The 21,287-nt window shown below is 41.4% G+C and overlaps 1 protein-coding gene across 8 annotated transcripts in view; it reads left to right on the top strand.

The window, feature by feature from the left end:
* AAK1 (AP2 associated kinase 1) overlaps positions 1 to 21,287 on the top strand; it is a 256,640-nt gene that overhangs the window by 176,386 nt on the left and 58,967 nt on the right. For 3 of the 8 annotated variants that reach the window (XM_082254799.1, XM_082254801.1, XM_082254806.1), the window contains exons 12-18: positions 3,668 to 3,850; positions 5,309 to 5,538; positions 7,272 to 7,429; positions 9,545 to 9,661; positions 11,187 to 11,285; positions 16,568 to 16,669; positions 20,709 to 20,810. In XM_082254799.1, coding sequence (XP_082110925.1) covers positions 3,668 to 3,850; positions 5,309 to 5,538; positions 7,272 to 7,429; positions 9,545 to 9,661; positions 11,187 to 11,285; positions 16,568 to 16,669; positions 20,709 to 20,810 — 991 coding nt within the window. The remainder of the gene's footprint in view (positions 1 to 3,667; positions 3,851 to 5,308; positions 5,539 to 7,271; positions 7,430 to 9,544; positions 9,662 to 11,186; positions 11,286 to 16,567; positions 16,670 to 20,708; positions 20,811 to 21,287) is intronic. The other 5 variants (XM_082254800.1, XM_082254802.1, XM_082254803.1 and 2 more) reach the window with 5 other exon arrangements.

Below are 21,287 nucleotides of genomic sequence, written 5' to 3' on the forward strand. Positions count from 1 at the left end.
GCCATTCGGAGGGTTTTAGCTAGAACTAACGATAGCAATAGAGCACTCCATGAGTTTATTCTATCCTCATTGGATTTCATTTTGCAACATAATGTTTTCAGTTTTGCGGGCTCCCACTACCTCCAGGTGCAGGGCGTTGCCATGGGCACTTGTTGTGCCCCGGCATACGCCAACCTGTACCTGGGGGAGTGGGAGCGCAACCTCTTCCTGACGGAGGAGTTTTCGATGTATGCAGACCACATACCCATGTGGTACCGCTACATCGACGATATTTTTATGGTATGGGATGGTCCATCTCCCCTCTTACTGGATTGCCTTAACTATATGAATCATAATGATCTAAATTTGAAGTTCACAATGGAACACAGCAGCGCCGCTGTTGTAACCTTCCTCGATGTTAAGATATCTAGGGGTGACAGCGACATGCTGATATGTGAACTCTTCCGGAAATCCACCTCAGGAAATACCATCTTACATGCATCCAGCTCGCATCCTAAGCCACTTGTGGATTTGATCCCATATACGCAATATCTAAGGGCTAGACGTATATGTACTAACGAGGACTCCTTTCTTAAGGAAGCCTCTAACATACAACAGAGACTTTTGCTGAGAGGATACACCCCCAAGTGTTTGAAACGGGCCTTCAATAAAGCCAAATCTCGATCACGTCAGGACCTTCTTTCCTATAAAAGGGACAAGGGATCCGATGATTCCACTAGGATCATTACAAAGTACTCCCAGGGACAACAGCATATTAGGAAAATCCTTACAAAATATTGGCATGTCCTTACATCTGATCCCACCATCAGCCCCTTCATTTCTGAAACAACCCAAATTACATTCAAATGGGCTCCTTCTTTGAATGATTTTTTGGTGAGCAGTGAATTTCGGGGCCAGAATAGGAGTGATCCCTGTACATATCTAGGCACTTTTCCATGTGGTCTTGTGCCCAGTGTCGATATATCGACACTAGGAAAAAGATAATACTCTCCAATGGATGGAATTTCCGTCCCAGACATTATGTTAACTGTCAAACTACAGCAGTCGTATATTTACTATCTTGCGACTGTGGGTGCTATTACGTCGGGAAGACCGTCCAAAAATTTGGGAAATGGATTAACCGACATATCCTTAGCATTAAACAAAAGGACCCTGATGTGCCATTGGGTCGGCATTCTGCTCTAGTACATGGGGCCAACACCCCCCACGTCACTTTTTTGGCATTGGACAGAATCCACCCCAGCCCGCAAGGTGGAGACCTGAACAAGGTTCTCCTCCAACGCGAGCTGCGGTGGATTTCAGATCTCAATGCAATTTTTCCCCCAGGGCTCAACGAAGCCTTTAATTTCAAGCCTTTTCTTCCGGGATTTAATTCGGGTGGTTTTGAATGGGACCTTTAGTATAATCTTCAATACTAGTGTGTCCATGTAATGTAATAAGGCCCAAGGACCTTGATGCTCAGGTCCTTGGGCCTTATTACATTTTCCTCCTCTTCCTTTTCCTTCCCCTCCATGATATGTCATATTTACTTATATACATTTATATATGCATATATTGTGCTGTTTAGACTCGTGATATATCATATCTATTTCCGCCTAAAAAATGCTATGTATTAGATGCTCCAGATGTACAAATGTTGACTGACTAATTGGATTGTACACATATTTAAACTTTTGTATACTTTATATATTCGGTATTAGGGAATTTTTTCCAAATATCTTGTATATTATATCTGACCATTTGTGAAAGCACTGTAATTTTGTCTTGTGTTATAGATACCCATCTTTCCATCTCTTTTTTTAAGGGATTCCTATTATATCAAAAATTTCATTTACAGCCGTTTATTTAACTCAACATTTGTCCCCTTAAGCAACCACTAGATTATATGCTTATTTTGCACATACTACTATTTATGCCCGCTTGTCTCTCTCCCATTGGCCGGCCACGTGGTGTTCCCCGGCACGAAAAGGCCCCCGCAATGCATGCTGGGGCCTGTAGTTTGGGCGGCTTGTTCGGGACGTGGAGGTACTCGGGCGCCTTGATTGACACCACGAGTCTTCCATCCACGCTCATTTGCGAGAATCCTTCCATCCTCTCGCGATAGCTGGCCCATGTCCGTGCCGGCGGTCATGTGATGTCGGGCGTCGCTGCGTCAGCTGTGCGCGGCGGCGTCCGACGCCGCATTGACCGGGGGAGCTCCATTTGGCATGGATTCACTCATCCTCCCTCTGCTTTCTCTATAGAGAGGGAGAGAGAGGGGGGATGCACCCTGGTTTTGTCACGACAGGATATCACCATCTTTTGGAGTAATGGGGACACGGACGGTGTACACACCCACCAGAACCTTCCCTTCCCCCCCCCCCCCCCATGTGGACACACACACTCTCCTAATTAGGTAAGTGTTATCAAATGTAGCATATAAATGCTCCCTGCGAAGCATGACCCATTACCTTTGGGTCATTGCAGCGGAGTCTGTGTTGGTCTACATTGGACAATATTCCTCCCCTTGCGGGTAAGTCAAAGATTACTATCTTTTCCCTCCCTCCATTAAATTGGATACGCTACTTGCAGCAAGCCACAGCTAACTCCCTTCCATCTTACTATTTATCCCAGGTGTGGAACCATTCCTCCATAGGTGCTCCTTGTGACCACTGCGTGGACACGGCTTCTTGGGGTAGACGGGACAAATAGTGTGGACTCATAGGACCACTGGGACGCAGGGGGGCTTATACTGCCCTGTACGCTGTACCACGCCAAGTGGCCCTGTTTACATCTCTTCACTTTTTTTATCCATCGGTGCAACATAAGTGGGCCCCATGTATGGGTGTTATTCGAACGGCTGCATAGATATTCATTCCACTACTTTTTGACTCATTGTCGCAAGGATTTATGCACATGCATCCTGCCATTTGGGTAAGTTGATGCATCCATACACATATTTCTTTTCATTGTAGTATATCTCTCTGTATATACATATTTTCTTAATGCAATATATGAATGCCTTGAATCCTTGAACTATTGGAACTCCCTATATATATTGATGGAAAGATGGCTCTTACACATGTACAGATTTCATTATATTTCTCATATCTGTTTTGTATACTTTCTAGATGTTGATATGGTGATTGTATGGTTGTGTACATTTGCCCTGAAGAAGGAATTTTCAAATTCCGAAACATGTTGGATACACTTACCTGTTTCAAGAACCTCTGATCTGCATTCCTCACCAGGATATGTGTAATATACATTGAACGTGTTTACATCATCATGTTCTTCAATATTTTATCTCTATATATGTGATTTGTGATTTTTAATGGATTAATAAATGTTAATTTTTATCTACTTTCCTATACTTTCTTTATTATATTTACTATCTCCAGCCTGGTCCACTTAAATTCCCCAGGGACATTGTTTTTTGTTTCTTCCACGTTCTAAATGACATGACCAGCTGTACCTATTTGCCTAGCCAATGAAAGACTGGATGGTGGTGTCCAGTTAATGAGAAAGTGTAGGGGGCATGACTTTAATGCAAAGAAGGCATGGTTAAAATTTCTCTCTTGATTTCTGTTTAGGTTTAGTATTTTAACAAATGTGTATTCATTTTTTGTGGTTGCTTATAGTGTAACCACTGTGTGTAATTCAGATCTCATTTTATTCTATTCCATAGATACAAGCCATGCAGCAGCAGCAGATGATCCAGGCCTACTACCTTCAGCAGCAGCAGTTGATGGCCCAGCAGGCAGCAATGCAACAGAAAGCAGCTCAGCAGGTTGTATTGCAGACCCCCCTACCGGCTCAGCCTCAAGCTGTTCCAGCTACTGTGCAGCTGGCCGCTGCCCAGGACCAGGGGGTGAGTGCTGTTGACAGATTGGTAATATAGTTAGTAGTGTAATGATATGGCTGGACCACTGGCCCATGTTCATGTGAATAGCTAACCCATGTAGTACTAAGCAGTGAGGCCATCATCGCTTCTCTTGCCTTAGCTATTGAGCCATTAACAGCTAAAAGTGGAAACCATAATACCAAAAATATTGACCCATGTAAAGCAACCTGTGACTTATTTATAGTGGAGAGTGTATGCTGCTATTAACTTTCTACTGGACACCAAAGTAGTTACCCCCTACTGCGCTTGCATTATATATTCATGAATTGTAGGCCACATTGTGGAGTTTAGGGTATGCCTTAGAGTTTCTCTACTTAATGCTGCAGAAAGATTAGAGGAGAGGCAGGTTGCATGACTTTGGCAGGTCACATGACCAAATCTTCTTCTGGATTTTTCTTTATTACTCATTCATTTGAATGGCACTCTACTTGCTCCTGAGGGAAGCAGAGTGTAATGCACATCTTTAGCTGCTAATCTGTATTATGTAATCTTTTTCACTTGTGTGGTTTAGTGGTTACCAATTGCACTTTCTCCTACATGGTAGCCCAGTTATCTCATTGTTGTCAATGGTTCAGACTTGTTTGGTGAACACTCTCCTAACCGAGATGGTGTATTTAATTCTCAATCCAATGTTAGAACTTATCCATAGACACAGTGAATATTTACAGTCCTAAGATCATTGTATAGCTTAGAGCTGTGCAAGTTAACATACTTAACATGACATTTTTCTTAGCCATGAATTGGCTGTTGCCATAGTCCTAGAACTGAAAAAGTATCTATAGCAGCAATTCCTCTAGCAATCAGTCAGCCTCATAAAAGTTGTTTCTAGATAAGCTTTTCACATAGCTATTAGTAGTTCCTGGGAAGTTATTGAGCTGAGTGCTATAAATCGCTCAATGGTCACCATCTTTTGAACCCACAATAGCAAAAGTAAAATAATGAGGTTGTTTTACTACAACTGTAGAGTGCAAAATCTTCCAGATTTTTTTTTTATTTTTTGTCAAAGCTTAATTGAGCAAACTGAAGCTAGATGATTGGATACAACGCACAGCTGCACAGATTTTGCACTTTACAATTTTAGTTAATCAACCCCAATGAGTAGAGCAAAAGTTGACTAACTTGCTTTGGCAGTCATTTGCATGGCTTACTATTTTATAGTTGTAATAATGAAGTATTATCTTTGTGAAGAGTAATTGATATAATAAACGTCCTGCCGAGGTAATGAATCAGTCAACAAAGTGAATTTAATCATGCTTGGGACAAACATACTGTAGATCTATACTTGGACAAAAAGGTTTAAAAATAGAAAATGCAAATGGTCAAACTTGATGCACCACTTGGTCATTTTCTGCCATCATTCCTCTACGTGTCTTTGTTAATATTTTTACTCCTGACAGCAAAAAAATATCTTCCCGTTTATTGCAGGTCCAAGCTCCTGTAAGGGCCACCCAAAAATCTCTGCCAACGACAACACAGCCTAGTGCAGGGCCTAAATTAGGATCTCTTACTCCACCTTCCTCTCCGAAGACCCAGCGTGGAGGACACAGGAGGATACTGAGTGATGTCACGCACAGTGCTGTCTTTGGTGTTCCTGCAAGCAAATCTACTCAGCTTCTCCAGGCTGCAGCTGCTGAAGCCAATCTCAATAAGTCAAAGTGAGAAATGTATTTTCTATATGCTATGGGTATCCGGGATCGGGGGTCCTTTCTTGACATTCATATGCCATTAGCCTGGATCAGAAAGGTGTGAAAAATTGAACATTTAACAGATATTAACCTGCCAAAAGAATACACATTTTATGGCGTTAAACACCAGGCAAATCGCTTAATACACAGTTTAATTGCATACACATTTACTATTTTACCTGCCAAAGTAATGGTAAATTTGGCCAGCCATCTAGTGACACACACATACACCTCTTCTGGTCAAAAAAATAATTCTGCTACTTCCTGGTTTAAAGGTGATGATACCAATTCATTGAATAGTGATGCAGAAGGCAGTGATGACATCAGAAGGTGAATGACTGTAAAAGACCGAATGTACTTTGCTTTGCTTTTTTATTAAATTAAGCACTTCTGAAATTAGAGAAGTATACTCTTGTCTGCTTCTGCAACCTAAAACTTCAGCAAATTTCTGCCACCATACAAGCTTGTAAGCATTATGATATAAAACTTTGTATGTGTACATGTTTCCGCTTTGCACCTATAGCAGCTAGGAGTTGTAGTGTAAAAATGGTACTCCTCTGCCTGACTTTTCTGAAGTTTCAGGTGGCAATTAACATATTTTCTGAATTTGCATTGCACTTTTTGCTTAGACGTTAAAACTGCTTGGTCACCACTTGATCTGGTGTTCCCCTACACATGGTCTTGGTGAATACCTTGGGTTAAGTCTCTTCCTCCACCGCTATCCCATGAGAATGGTTACCCGCGGGTAAGCTGAGCAACGGGCAAAGCAAAAGGCATCAACCTGTCCACTGTAAGACAGACCTCGGGTCTATACTAGTGACGATGGGGGATCTCTTTTTTGGCCCTGTGTGATAGAAATCATACAGGGGAATGAATTGTTTTTAAATAAGCCAAAAGTATTGGCTTATTTAACTATAGATAGGTTCTCTAAGTGTACGTTTTACATTTATCTTAGACTTTAGGGATATTCATGTAGTCACATAAATCACATGTTGGACATTTCGGTTTCTAATGCCCCGTACACACGTACCGATCGTCGGCCGAACGATCGGCCATCTTTTGTCCAGGGCTGTCGTGTCTGTTGAAAACTGCAAAAGACTGCACATGAATTTTGTCGGCCAACAGCAGCCAACTGCAGAAGTGATGTCATGTGATGGTTAACTTTCCGTGTGTTTTGTCTTTTCTGAGCATGCCCAGTCTTGCAAATCTGCTGATTGTCGGCCGAATTCGGTACTGACTGGCGAACAATCGGCTGTTCTGGTGTTGGCCTACAAAAATTTGAATGCCTACACGACAGATTCTTTTCAGCCGAAAGTGCGCTGTCGGCTGTCGGAAGCATCATACTAACAAGCCTATAATCGGTCGTCGGCCGAATATTTACGGCCGACAATCGGTACGTGTGTACGGGGCTTTACTCTAGACCCTGTCTGAAAAGATTAGTCCCCCAAAGAATTCTATTCCTTACCAAATTGAGATTTTGCAAGATCTATGTTGCTTCTTTCTTACCTGCTAGCTAAAATTGTTAATAGGAACCCTACTAATGCTGGAATCGGACCCATCAACACACACTGTTGGCTTCATTCCTGTCTTTTCAGGGATATATTATATTTCAGGTTCATTTTTAAAGTTTCCTTTTATTAGTTGTGTTTACCTGTGTAGCAATAATCAGGCTGTTCTCTCTTTTTTTTTTTTTCTACGGAAAGGTCAGCTACAACAACCCCCTCTGGCTCACCAAGGACTTCTCAGCAGAATGTCCACAACCCCCCGGAGTCTTCTGGCTGGAACCCTTTTGATGATGATAACTTCTCAAAACTCACCGCTGAGGAACTCCTAAACAAGGACTTTGCTAAGCTGGGAGAGAGTAAGAGAGAATTTTACTGTTTGTGTTTTTTTTCTGTGATTTTGTTGTTTGTGTTTAAATTGGGTGTGCAATGCTACCATATATTTTCTACAACAATCTACCCCCCCAATCAGGCATACATCCTAAATCGTATATCTTGTGATATCAGAAATTTGTTTTTCTGTCATGTATTTTGTGTTTTTGCAGTTCAGCTCCCAGCTGCAGTTGTGCAGGGTTTACCTATTTGTAATAAGCAGTAAATCTTCTTTAGGGTCAGTTCACACCCGAACGTGGTGTGGGAAACCTGCGTTCGGTTTTCCTTTTTCCAGACTGTGTTTAAACCGCACTGCACTTACGATCTGCAGCGGGTATCAGTGTTAACTTAACGTCACCCCAAACACAGTGCGTTGGCCTGCAACGGATCGCATTGTACAGTAGTACCGTGCGATCCGGTTGCAGTGCGTTTTTTAAAGTAGTACATGCACTGCATTTGGTGCAGTCCAGTATTATTCCTGACAATTCAAATGGTTCAAGCATTCCTCTGCGATTCATGGTGTGAATTGGCCCTAAAACATCCCACATTGACCTCTGAAGTTGCATGTGATTCACTCTGGCAGCTCAGCTTACCCTTCTTCCTGTCTCAGGGCAGCCAGGGTGAGCTGTTTGGCTGAGAGAACAACTTAAAATTCTTTGGGGCTTTTGCTGTAAGCTTGTTTGACAATAGATACAGCTACAGAGATCAATGAGGTTTTAAAGAGAAACTGTCAGCTTGCTCTTGCAGCAAAGTAACAGTATCCCTTAGCCTCCCTATACTCACCTTTCCTTTGCTCCCTTGCAGCTCCTTCTTTCTATGCAGATAGTGCAAAGATGGGCTGTGTTGGCCGCCCCTGGGGAGCAGATGATGTTGCTGCCCTGGCCATTTGACAGTGCTCTGTCCTAGCATTTGGCTGCTGTGCCTAGGTGTTTTCAGAGAGGAGTAGGTTACATTGTACCCCATACCCAGAAGTGCAAGTCTCACCAGATATGGAGAAGTGAAGACCTGCAAGGGAGTACAGTTATAGTAGGTATATGGAAGTGGGGACCTTTTTCAGTGCCAATGTCACTTTGCTTTGCATGGGCAAAATTATGGTGTCTCCTAAGGCTCTTTTGTTTCATGGTAAGAATATGTCCATAGCCTGACCACTGGTTAACTTTAAAGCTGATCTCCAGCTTTACTTTTTTAATAAATACTTAATTTGGGCCAAGCTGGCCCAAACAAACCATTTTCTACATTAACATGTGGGCACGCTGGATAAACCTAGGCTATATACAGTATACAGGGATGTGTTCTGGATGTAAGACCTTCCTGTCTCACACCCAAAACAAAATGGTATCAGGCTGTGTGACTCTCAGCCATTCATAGGCAGCTTTGTATTTTAATATTGAATACAAAGTCTTCCTCTGATAATGTCATGTTTTGCCACCTTGATAGAATACAAAGCTGTCTGTGAATGGCCAAGAGTGCCACTTGTCTCACTTCCTAGTACACAGTGCTGTATACTGTATATAGCTGAGGCTTTATACAGTTTATACAGTGTGCCCAGCAGGCTCACATGTTAATGTAGGAAATAGCTTGTTTAAAGTGCAAGTAAAGTTAGAGATCAGCTTTAAGCTAAAAGTGCACTCTTAGAGTGTTTGTCATTTGTCAAAAAGGTTTTGTCTATAAAACCACATAATGAAAACCTCTGTAAATCCTTTTGGAAACGGCTTGACAATCATTTTAATGTTTCAAATGGTGAAGAGTTATTATTTAGGTGATTTATCTGCATCAAAGTGAGAATTACTATTGGGTGTGAAAGGGTGACCGTAATATTATGGAGTGTTTTTCTGGAATATTACCATCCAGGCAGGAATATAGCAATGTCTGCTCCCACAGTACTATGTTCATCTCCGATATCTCATTAGCACTCGGCAGTATGTCTAGCAGTGATATTGAGAACTATTTTATACAAATGAGCTTGTAATTTATGTTTATTGTCTCTTTAGGGAAATGTAAAAATCTTGTAAGGCTTTTTGAGGCTTTCGTGCCTCTAATAATGCATTGTTATTCAGCTCTTCTAATGCCATCTCTCTCATTTCTTGCTCTCTTCTTGTCAGGTAAACCACCAGAGCAACTGAGCAGTTCAGGGGAGAACCTCCTGTCAGGCTTTCCAGCCCCCCCTGCTGTGTCTCAAGCGGATACATTTGGTCCTTCTCTGTTTTCCAGTGGAACAGGTGATAATTTAATAAGTGGTGATGTATACATTTTACAAAATTTATGACTTTTTATCAATCTGGCTTTTTCATCTCTTTTGTACCCTGCAGCTGATTTTTTATTTTTTTGTTGGGAACCCGTCACAATAAAAATACTGGAGCTGCCATTGCTGGGACGATCACACTTTCTTGCAGTGTCTGACGGCTGCCATTTGTTAGTTGTCTGATTTCATACTCTGTAATTTTCTGAGTGTGTAGTGTGTGAAGGCAGGCAGTTAACACCCTGTTCAGATTTCTTATGACCACTACGCCTCTGACACTCCAGCTGAAGTATCAGGCTCAGAAAAAAAAGAATGCTAAATAAGGGTAAATGCAAGCTTTACATAAGTAAGCTTGTACAATCTGAAAAAAACTATTTAGATGCCTGCAAAAACCTGTTTGTGACTGGTTCTCTTTTAAGACTTTAATCAGAGTACTGTATACGAAGAGGAATCTGTCAACAAACCTGTCTCAGAAAGTTTGTTCTCCAATGGAAGTGCCTACATTTTGACTTTAGTTCAAGGTCCATGATGTCACTAGCTGTGAAGGTAGTTGGTCTTCATTGTGCTGTTACTAGTATCCAGCCTAAAGTGATCCTAAATGGTGACACTTCACCACCTTTACCCCAACACACACAAACACACTGAGAGGCAGTGGAATAAAGACAAAGTAAACATTTATTTGGGTGGGGGGTGGGGGTTGAGGGTTCTTTAAAGTGACACAATATACTTACTTTTTCAGTAGCTTGCTGTTGAAAAGCCACTTCTTCGGTCATCACCAGCTGCTGCTTGTATTCCATGCTTTTAGTCTGTAGAATGCCTGCTACCTTTGCTGCATGTTGTGGTTTCTCCTGCCAGCTTGTGTGTCGCTACACAAAACCACAGTGTGCAGCGGGGGTAGCAGAAATTTGACTCGTTCAAAATGTTGGATACCTGCCGTTAACTGGTAGCAGAGACGTGACTGCTTTTCAACACATGGACCAATGGATAGGTGTATTGCCTCTTCATTTACAGGCTGACCTGTGGGTAGAAATGGTCATTTTGTAGACAAGGTATAGATTTATATTAAGTTATGAGATGCAATGTAATTCTGAGACATGTTTGTTCACTGGTGACAGATTCCTTTAAAAAAAAAAAAAAATTGACGATTCAACTTCTTTGAAGAGCATTATAATCTTGGCTGTAGATGGTGCTGAAGAAGATGATTATGTGTAGAAATAAGCAAGAAGCATAATTATTGGAATGTAATACTTGCATCTGACAACTGAATCCTTAATTGGAATTGTGCTAACTATAAAAATGCCATTTTTGGTTATTTCTTAAAGTCTGGAGTGCTGTAAGAAGCGGCCCACTGTGCCAATTAATTAAGTCTCTGCATGTTGCCTGTACATTAAATGGTAATGCAAGGGACCTTGGAGGATCTGTATGCGTCTGCCACTTCTCAACTAGCTCTCACTTGTCTTTCTCTTTTCTGTTTTTCTACTTTGCTTCTTCCGTGTCTTGTCCAGCTGCGGATAAACCTGTAGACGTGCAGGGTCAGGATCCCAGCCCTCCATTGCACAAAACGCCTGACCCATTCTTACCTCTCCCTCTGTCTGATGCTCCAGGTAAAACACAATGAGGAAACTATCACTAAGCAGGATTACTGACGCTGCTCATAAGGATTTATTTACTTTGCTTATACTTTTCCATCGTATCTCTATAGTGTTAGTTGCACTGCCATAAATCTACTTCTAATTTTTAATTTGGAATATTATTTTAATTTGCTTTTTGTTTAGTGAGCATGAAATCACATTGGGTAGGTGAAGAGCCTTATAATGGCATAGGGAAACTCTTAGGAAGGGATCTATGAAAATGTAACAAAGGGACCTCCCCAATTCGATTTCAACTGTAGTACCTGACATGGAAGTGAAGTCGAGATCCTGTGGGTGACAGCTGACTTTTCCTTTGATCTACATCCCCATAGTTTTCAGTTCTCTGTATATGCAACACAAAAGGCACACTGAGGCAGATGAATAAATTATTATGCCTATTGTGTATCTGTGCCACCCCCCGTAGAGGTAAAAGTGGTGTGACCTTTTATGAAAAGGGCAGTGGATTTTTTTTAATATTACCCAACAAGTCATTTTGTGCTGAAATGACTTGTGACAGTGAAGCGTATGCCATAATAACACTAATGCTGGCCACTCACATTATCCCCTTCATAGTTGGATATACTTTGAATTCCAGGGTGTTAAGCCAGCCATAGAGGGACAGAATCTTGGCTGGCTCAGCAGGGACCGACTGAGATTTGATCCATCTATGGGCAGGCTGGTTGTACTGAAGTTGATCCATCAATCGACTAAAGTAGAAACAGCCTGTTGGATTTTTTGCATTCAGTTACAGCCGCCAGCAGTATTCATTGTGTCTGTTGCGCAGGGAAGGCTCCGTCCTGGCAGAACACAATAGCTCTACGGTAGGGAGTCAAACCATGTATGAGCAGGCTGATTGTTCCCAAGTCGATCCATTGGTAGACTTGGGTACAACCAGCATGTTGGATTTTTAGGATGCGATTATTGCCAGAGGCTATAGCTGCTAGCCATAATCAGTGTTCTTCTTGCAGGGACAGTTCTCTTGTGCCTCTTCCCCGCCGGGAGAACACAATATCTCCGCAGCAGTGATTCTCTCATCAACTCTGTTAATCCTGAAGGGGAAATTGAGCAATTTTCTTTCTTGCAACATGTGGTTGCAGGAAAGAAAACTGCATCTATGGCCGGCTTAAGGGACAACCTTATATCTTATAACTGAAGTGAATTGTTTAGATGGGTCCTTAATTCACATAGCTGTTGGTAAATCTAATGGAGTTTGTAAAATTCTTAGACAATCAGATAGCCAGCTTCAGGGAATATTCAGACCTTTTCCTACCAGATGCGTAAGAACATGCATTGTGATAAGGCAGTCCATTCATTTTGAATGGGCTGCCCGTGAGAACCACATTGCAGGTTGTAATGCACTCAGTTTTTTTTTCTTTTGTTAATTGCAGAGCACTACAGCACTCAAATCATTCACATCTGTACGTTAGGGTGCCCTGATTAGGTGAATTGGCGTGTCATTCAAAATGAATGCGGTCTATCCTGCACTGTTGTAATGCATGTAAAAAACACGCCTTTTACCACAGTGCACATTTCTGAATCTGGCTTTGGGGTATTTGTACGTTAATGATTCCCCTGCGTGAGATTTTCTAGTTACCTGTACACATTGGAAATTGTTTTCTTAATGGTAAAAGGTCAAGTTGTTGTACTTTTTGTTCTGTTCTTGACATCTGCACATTTTTATCCGTCGAGTGAATTCACAATATACTATACGCTTTCCTTCATGGTAAAACCGCAGGGACACACAGGAAACTGTTTTTTTTCCTACATGGCCCATTCACACTGCAATGCAGCCTAGGGCTGCAATAAAATGACATGCTGCATTTTATTGCAGTACACCATGCTGAATCGAATGCACAGCAATGTACAGCAACACAGCGCATCACACTGCTGTACATTGCTGCGTACAAAGTGTATATTTTGTACTCTTTAAATAAAGATCTTACAAAAAAAGAAGCCGTTTGATGCGCTGAATTGCACACCACACTGTCCCCTACCACAGTGGGCAACCGGAGCTGTCACAGTGGTAAAGCCCTGTGGCAGCTCTCAGTTGTGTGTAAATTCAGCTCAAGTCACAATACTAACCGCTCAATGTAGAGATCTATTCTAAAGTTTCCTAAACAAGTTACATTTCTGTGGTTTTTCAGATGTAACCAGTAGACACCTCCACTTACCATTCTAGTTTGTCAATGAACAAATGAAAATTTAAAACTAGTCTGATTGACCATTTGTCCAATCATGGTTAGGCTTTGGAGTGTTTTTTTTAAGGCAAAGTCTAGGCATCCTAATATGGAGGGATTCATTTGACATGCTTTTTCTTGTCCTAATATGGTTTACATAGTTTTGATGAACATCCATTTATATATTTTAGCTCTTGTAGTGTGCCATTATATCTGCATGGGTATGCTGTGATTTCAGATTTCTTCTGCAGGCACGCTTTTAGATAAGACCTGACGTTGCAGAACTATTCAGGGATAAAACATCAGGTGGATAATCCTGTTCTACAAAGAATGGCTTCTATGTATAGTGACTAAACTTTAGCTGGGCCGTACATGGATCGAAATGTGGCCAGTTCAGTAGGGACCAGCCAAATCCATCTATGAGCTAGCTGGTTGTACAGCTTGTTTACAACCACCCTTTTGGGTTTTTCTTGAGCGATCAGTGACGCCGGCTTTAGCCGGCAGCGACAATAGCTCAGCGGTAGTGATTCCCCCCCACATCTGTTGGTTGAAGGAAAAAGAATGAATCCTGTATGGCCTGCCCTACTCCACATCTGAACTATGCTGCAGGTGTAATTGTACATTATATTGATGTTAGCTTTTATACTGAACCTAAATTTGTATACTGCAGGAGGAATTTGATGGGTAACTGTTAGCAACTTCTTTGCATATATTCTTGTTTAAAGCCCAGTTGAAGTAATAGAAATAGATATGCAGTAAAATACACTTTAAACTAACAACCACCACTTTCCTGTAGCAGTTGTGGAGGGTATCTAAAAATTACTGTGCCATTCAATAGACACCAGAATTGGACCCAGTGCACTCTGTAATACAACGCCCCTCCTCTACTCTGCAATACATGTCTGTGTGATGACATTTGTACTGACGGTTATGGCTGTCACTCAGCTCTGTCAGCATAGGGCACTGCAGAGTGAGGGCTGGAAGCAGCATTTTGTAATGCAGACATATTTTCATTTTTTTTTTTTTTTTTATTCTATATTTTACAATTTTATTCAAGGTTATAGGTGTGATTACAATATACCAATAAACATCTCAAATATAAGGCGTATATGAGTAGGGAAATAAAATGCACATTTGTTAAGGTATTTTATAGCAAAAATCTTTCACAAAGCAGAACATGTGAAACTACAGGACTATGAAGTCCTAAAAAGGTGTGAAACTTCGGTTGTGCTTTAATTGGTTTTCATAAGCCAGAATCTGCTCATCTCTGCATGTAGTCACACAGTGTTTCATTTATCAAAGTGTCAAAAGTAATAACTACCCCAGCTGTCATAAATCATCCAATCAACTTCAAACCTGCCTTGGAAAAAAGATGAAACAAAAAGTTTGTCATACTAATTGTTACAATACTGACTCTTCTTACTATTTTAGATAATTAAGGCTCATTAGTTTGTATTGTTTGTAATCCAAAACTTTTAGAGTACTCTGGGCCTAATTAAAAATTTTGTGTAATTTCTCATAGTAATCAATCAGAATAAAGTGGTATTAAACCCAAAACCAAAAATGTAATATATTGAAGCTTACCAATCATTAAATGTGGTGGCTGTGTTATTTTTTTTTTTTTTTTAAAGTATAACTTTACCTTTTCAAAAAAATAATAAATGCATATGTTTTTGCAGGTAAAAAATGTGCATTTATTATTATTTTTTACTGGGAGCCTGTAAAGCATTACACTCTCGATCAGCAGATTGCAAGTGCAATGCAGGGCTCCTGCAGACTGTCTATGCAAGCTGTCTGCTCGTACCGCTGTCTGCTCGTACCCTGTAAGGGCAGGCAGTTACACAATAACAGGAAGCATAAACGAACTACCCTGGATAAATGAACAATGGTGCCCTTGGTAGTTCATTGAGAACTACAAGCCGACCGCTACAAAGGCTGTCGGTACTTGTAGTTTCCCATTAACAGAACTCTGAATGCATGACGTGGCAGGGTGGCCAAATCCCTGCACAGCCACGTTTTTTTTAAATTGGGAGACAGCAGGCGCGGGGAGAGGATCCGTGGCCTGCTGTCACAGCTGGGACTCGGGGGGGGGGGGGGTGTAACATGTTACACCCTGAATACAGATGTAACATGTTGTAAAAGGTGAACATGTTTTTCCCTGTGATTTCCCCTGGTGAATCTGGCCAGTAACACACCTCCTGTGTTAGAGTCCCACTACATTGGACGAAGGAGCACAGTGGGCACCTCTGGACAGCAACATTGTCCTGTCCGTCTGGGGGGATGGGAGTGTTGGATGTACAGTAGATATAAAATGTCTACACATTTAAACCATTTTTGTTTGTTTTTTTACCCCCCCCCCCCTTACAGAGTTTGTTTTTTATTTGAGTTAACCTGACATTTTAACAGGGGTGTGTAGATATATCCACTGCACTAGCAGATTGAAGCCAAACTCCAGCTGACACTTTATAAGGAGTTACAACAAAAAGTTTTGTTCCTTTTGGGATCATTGTAAGCACCCCTGTTAGTAGTAAATAGTTTGTCTCAACCTTCTATCTGCTACATCTGCAGGACACCTTGTTCAGTTGAAAAACAACACTTACCGGCAAGATCACCAAGTAAAAATAGAGAGCCTAAAAAAACGTGTAAGCTTCTATATAATAAGTATTCACTTTTGGGCTTAATACTGCTTTTAGGGCTCATACACACCGTTGTGGTTTATTAATGCACATGCTTTTTAATGGACTACCCTACACAACTAAATCTTACCAAAAAAAAGTGCATGTAGCATTTTTTGCAGCACCCCACAACATCCTTTGAGATGCCTTTCAGAATAAATGCCCCCCCCCCCCCCCCCCATCGATTGATAAACCTAACTGGGTTCTCTAGGTCAGTACAGAAAATGTATGTAAACTACAGTTTGATAAATGGCGCTCAGTGCACTATTACCTGGCTGTCTATCTAAATCCCTTTTGCCTCTTTAAATGCGTGTTATATCCTAAGCTTTGCTGCCTACTTATGAATGTTCTTTTGTATCCTCCCACCCTTCTCTCACTTTTTTTTTTTTTTTGCCTGACCCAGAGAAATTGATTGAGGGTCTCAAATCTCCAGAACCCCAGCTTCTGCTTCCTCACCTTGTACAGCTGGCAGATCCCTTTGGGAGCACCTCCGAGGCTGTGAATGGTAAATACAGAGAAATGGGGGTCTTAGACTAGACCGTTCATCATTGGTATTAAAGCGTACCTCCTTACCTTGGACAGCAGAAAGCCTTTTGTTCACTCGACTAACCAAAAATTTGGCAAAGCTTAAGCCAGAAGACGTAATTGCTATTAAAGAGAACCTTTCAGGTTACTAAATGCTCTCTACTCTAGTATCCCATTTCACCTACTTTGTTCTGGACCTGCAGCCTCACAAAGTCTCTTTTGGCATTCAACACTTGGGCATGTCAGCTGCCTGTGTTCCCTTTCACACGCTGGTACCTCCCTTTGAACTAGTGGCATAATAAGAACCTTCAGGGTCCCGATGCAAGAAACTGTGAAGGAATCCCCGGCCAGGGCCCTTCCCTCTGAGCCCAGTGGCGGCACGCCAGGGCCCAGTTGCAAGTGTCACCTTTGTGGCTCTGGTAGTTCCTCTACTGGTGTTCATTAGCTTTTCTTTTTTTTTTTTTTTTCACTTTACCCTTTTTTTTTCAATGCTTTATAATTTTTTTACAGTTATTTTAGAGGTCCTGTCGGGGCTTTGGTGAAATATCATCGGTCCAAACAGATCTCTACTGTTCCAACTTTAATACAGAGAAAGGAGATTGAGGACACAGCCTCAGTCTCCTTCTCTGCAGCCTTAGCTGCACAGAATTAATGGAAAGGAGTAGATCAGCGTATAAAGCCCATTTATTCACAAACTCAAGCAGTTATGAATGGACAGAGTCAGTGATCAGTACGGATATCAACTCTCCATTCAGAAAAGGAAGGGGCTGGTAAATGACACATTTACCGGCCCCTTCCCTGCTCTCCATCCTGACACATCCCCCGCAGGGGAGGGGGGAACCCAGCAGAGCTGCGGGTGACAAGGAGGGCGGGGAAGAGCTCAGAGGGACTGGAGAGCTCAAGGGGGGCAGCCAAAGGAAACTGGATAGGGAGCGGTGGGGGTGGCTGCATATAGAGGAACCAATCTCTCCATTTTCCAGAGTGCCCACTTCTCCTCCTCTGCCTCTTTAGGCATTCAATGGCTGCAGGAGTAAAATAGACAGATGAATTCCTCTATATGCAGCCATCCCCGCTGCTCCTTTTTTCCAGGCATACAAGGGGGCCGCACTGCCCCCTGCACCGTTGGGCTGAGTCACAATTGCGACCCCTGTAGGCACGACCCTGCTTTGAACCCTACCTCAACGTAGGACTCTGCAGTGGCGTTTAAGGTTGATGGAAGCACTCTACCATGATTTGTAGGGCCAATGTAAGGAACCAGTGTGTGACGAGGGACACTATTGGAAGTGTCGAATCCCAAAGAGCTTTTTCGAAGTGGCAGCTCTGGAATATAGGTTAGGATAAGTGAGGGAAAGAAGCCACTGGAGCGATGAGTATATGCCAACTTATACTGCAGAGAATAGGCTAACTTAGAACACTTAGAGACCTGGCCATTTCTTCTGATACCAACAATAGGGCATAATTCCTCCTTCAGACGCAAACGATTGGGCACTATTCCTCCTCCTACCGACCACATTTTTTAAATCTCACTGACCACCAAGCACGAGACATTGTGGACTTTTATTGATGCTGGGGCATTTTCCACTCTCATTGGCCACAGTCCGGCCCCCCCTAAAGTCTGAAAAGCAGTAAACTGCCCTTTTGTTTAGGAAAATTGGATACCTCTGCTTTAAGCCATTAACTTGCAGCAAGAATTTAGTTCAGTAGTTCTGACTTCACTGTGACTGTGCCTGCTGAATTCCTATTTATGGCAGCCAGGCAGCTAGGACATTAAGCTATTAAAAATGTTTAGGGCCTAATGATACTTATGCATTAATGTAAAATGTACGTTTTACCATGGTTTAACGCAAGGCAAGGCAAGCTAGTACTATGACGTGTTGCATTGCGGTTTCCGTTATTTCCAGTTGCACCCAATGCACCAGTACAGTAGTGGAAAACACATTCACATTGCGGGGCAACATAACGCACATGGCATGCATTGTGGCATACTGCGTTTAAAAGAAAAGTCAGGTCGTGTTCATTGTAATGCATTGGCAGCCTATTTAAAATGAATTTGCTGCCTTAATGCATTGCACATTAGTGTGCAACGTAATGCATTTTAACACTACGTTAAGATGCAAATGGGTGCTCAAAGCTGTGTATATAAAAATAATGTATATATACAAACACTCTGTCTTCATTCCCATGTAGGCAAAAGTGTGAATGACAGCTGGTAGGGCCAATTCACACTATGTGGGTGACAGACGGTTTATCGCATTATAAAAAGTCTGTTACTGCAGGAACACACACGAAACAATTGTTTCCTATGTGTTCTATTCACATTTTAACGCAGCACGCGGTCAGACACTGCAGTGAGTGAAGTGTATGTTTTGTACATACAAAACAAAAAACCCACACTGCCCCCTAGTGCAGCTGGCAACACAGAGCGACCGCAGCGGTGAATCGCTCCTGCCACTCTAGGTTGTAATGTGAATTGGCTCTAAATAAAAAATATAATAATAATCAAATGTTGCATTAATATAATCTGAAATATTTAAAACTTCATCTATGAATGTTATTAAAACCTTTTACATTAGCCAGCTTGCAATGTGTGTTTCATCACCCTTTAACACTGTGGTGTAAATTTTAGCAGCATGACTGTGGGGGTAGTGTTTTATTGCTGATATTTCCCATAGAATTAAAATGTTATCCTTAGAAAGCAGGATCACATCTACAGAAAAATTTAAATCCACAACCGAAAATGTCATGTGTAACTTTAGGACCGGGGGTGTCCAACCTACGGCCTATGTGCTGCATGTGGTCCAAGAAGGCTATAAATGCGGCCCAATGCAAAATCATAAACCTACTTAAAAATGTTGAAATGTGTTTACCCTTAGTTAACAAATGTGGCTGAAGAAAAAGTTTAAAGGCCAGTAATGAGACGCTGGCAAAGTTTTATCTTCGCAAATAAATTTATCCCACTCTTCACAGTTACGCCCTATTCATGCCATCAGTTTTTGGCAGCACCTATATTTGTTAGCAACTATTTTCAAGGATAAAGCACACGAAGAGCAAAATTAGAACTAAAATATTTGATGAGCACCTTGAGAATTCTTTAAAAATAGCTACTACATCCATCAAACCAAATATTGATGCATTCGTTTATCCAAAAAAATAAATCAAACCTCGCACTAGCTTTATGTTGCCTTTTTTACTTTTATATTAAAAAAAATGAAGTTTTATTACTCAGGTCCATTATCTATGTCAGTGGCTGTTAACTTGTGATCTGCACGACTTTTCCTGCTCATCAGCTCTCCTTGTTAGTGTATTTTTTTATGTGGGGCCCAAGACCATTCCTTTTCTTCCAATGTGGCCAAGGAAGGTCAAAAGGTTGACACCCCTGCTTTAGAATACAATTATCAAATGTCAAGTAGAGACCGGTCTTCTCTCTCTGTAGTATTTCATTCAATAAAGTTATGGTTTTATTATAACTTGCAGCTGTATATTTTATTCCCATTTTGTATATCATTTGGGTCTCCTAGATAGGTAACCTGTACAACAAAACTAATACATTTTAAAAGTGAAATGCTGAATGTTTACCTCTTTATGGCCACATTCGTTCTGGTTTTATGACTATTTAGAAATAGGATTAAAGAGAACTTGTCCTAAGCGCTCATTACTAAGTGAGGATCAGGTCGTGTAAAAGTTAACTAATAGTAACAAGCTTTTGAGAGCCTTCAAAGCCCTTGCTGAGATACACAGGTCTGCAAATAGTCCCTTTTATAGAAAGAGAAGTGAACAGACTATTCAGTAAGGAGATTGTGACAAGTGTCAATGATGGGAGGAATGACAGGCAGATGTTTTAGTGCCTATTACTCTTTGTAAAACATCTGCCCATCTGTGGTATCACAAATAGGTCTGTTGACACTGTTCTTTTTCAAACTTCATGACATTTTCTTGTGTTCTATTTCCCTTCTCTTTTATTTCAATTTTCTTTCTGCACTACGCTGGTGTTCTGCTGCAATCTTTCTTTGATGTACCAGGAAAATCTGAACCTGTGGTGGAGAGCCTCATTCCAGGACTTGAGCCTCCTATGCCCCAGCGCCTCTCATCCCAGGCTGATTCCATTGCTTCAAATCGTACAGGTTGGTGGTGGGCTTGTTGGCAATGATTTTTACTCAGAGCATAGATACTGGATTTCATTGTATGTTCAGCTCCATTAACCAGATTCAAAGCCTTCAAAAGTAGAGCAAAGTGAAATTAAACTGGTTGCTTGCAACAGAGAGCCAGGTAATTTATTCTGTTCTTTACAAACTCTGTAAAATACATTCATTTCTGATTTCTAACAAATACATTATATGGGCTAAAGTATGTTGTGGACACCTCCATTTGATTTAGTTTAGGTTTTTACAGTGAATGGTACTGTTAATGCCATGGCATACAAGAGCATTGTGGACCATTGTGTGTTTTCAACCTTGTGGCAACATTTGAAGGTGGTCCTTTTCGGTTCCAGCATGACTTCACCTGTGCACAAAGCTAGTTCCATAAAGACATGGCCTCCACAGAGCCATGACACCAAACCTATTCACCAATTGAAAGGTATTCTCTTCCAAAATCAGTAC

Source organism: Pelophylax lessonae, assembly GCF_965119305.1.
Source record: "Pelophylax lessonae genome assembly, chromosome: 4".
Classification (NCBI taxonomy): Eukaryota; Metazoa; Chordata; class Amphibia; order Anura; family Ranidae; genus Pelophylax; species Pelophylax lessonae.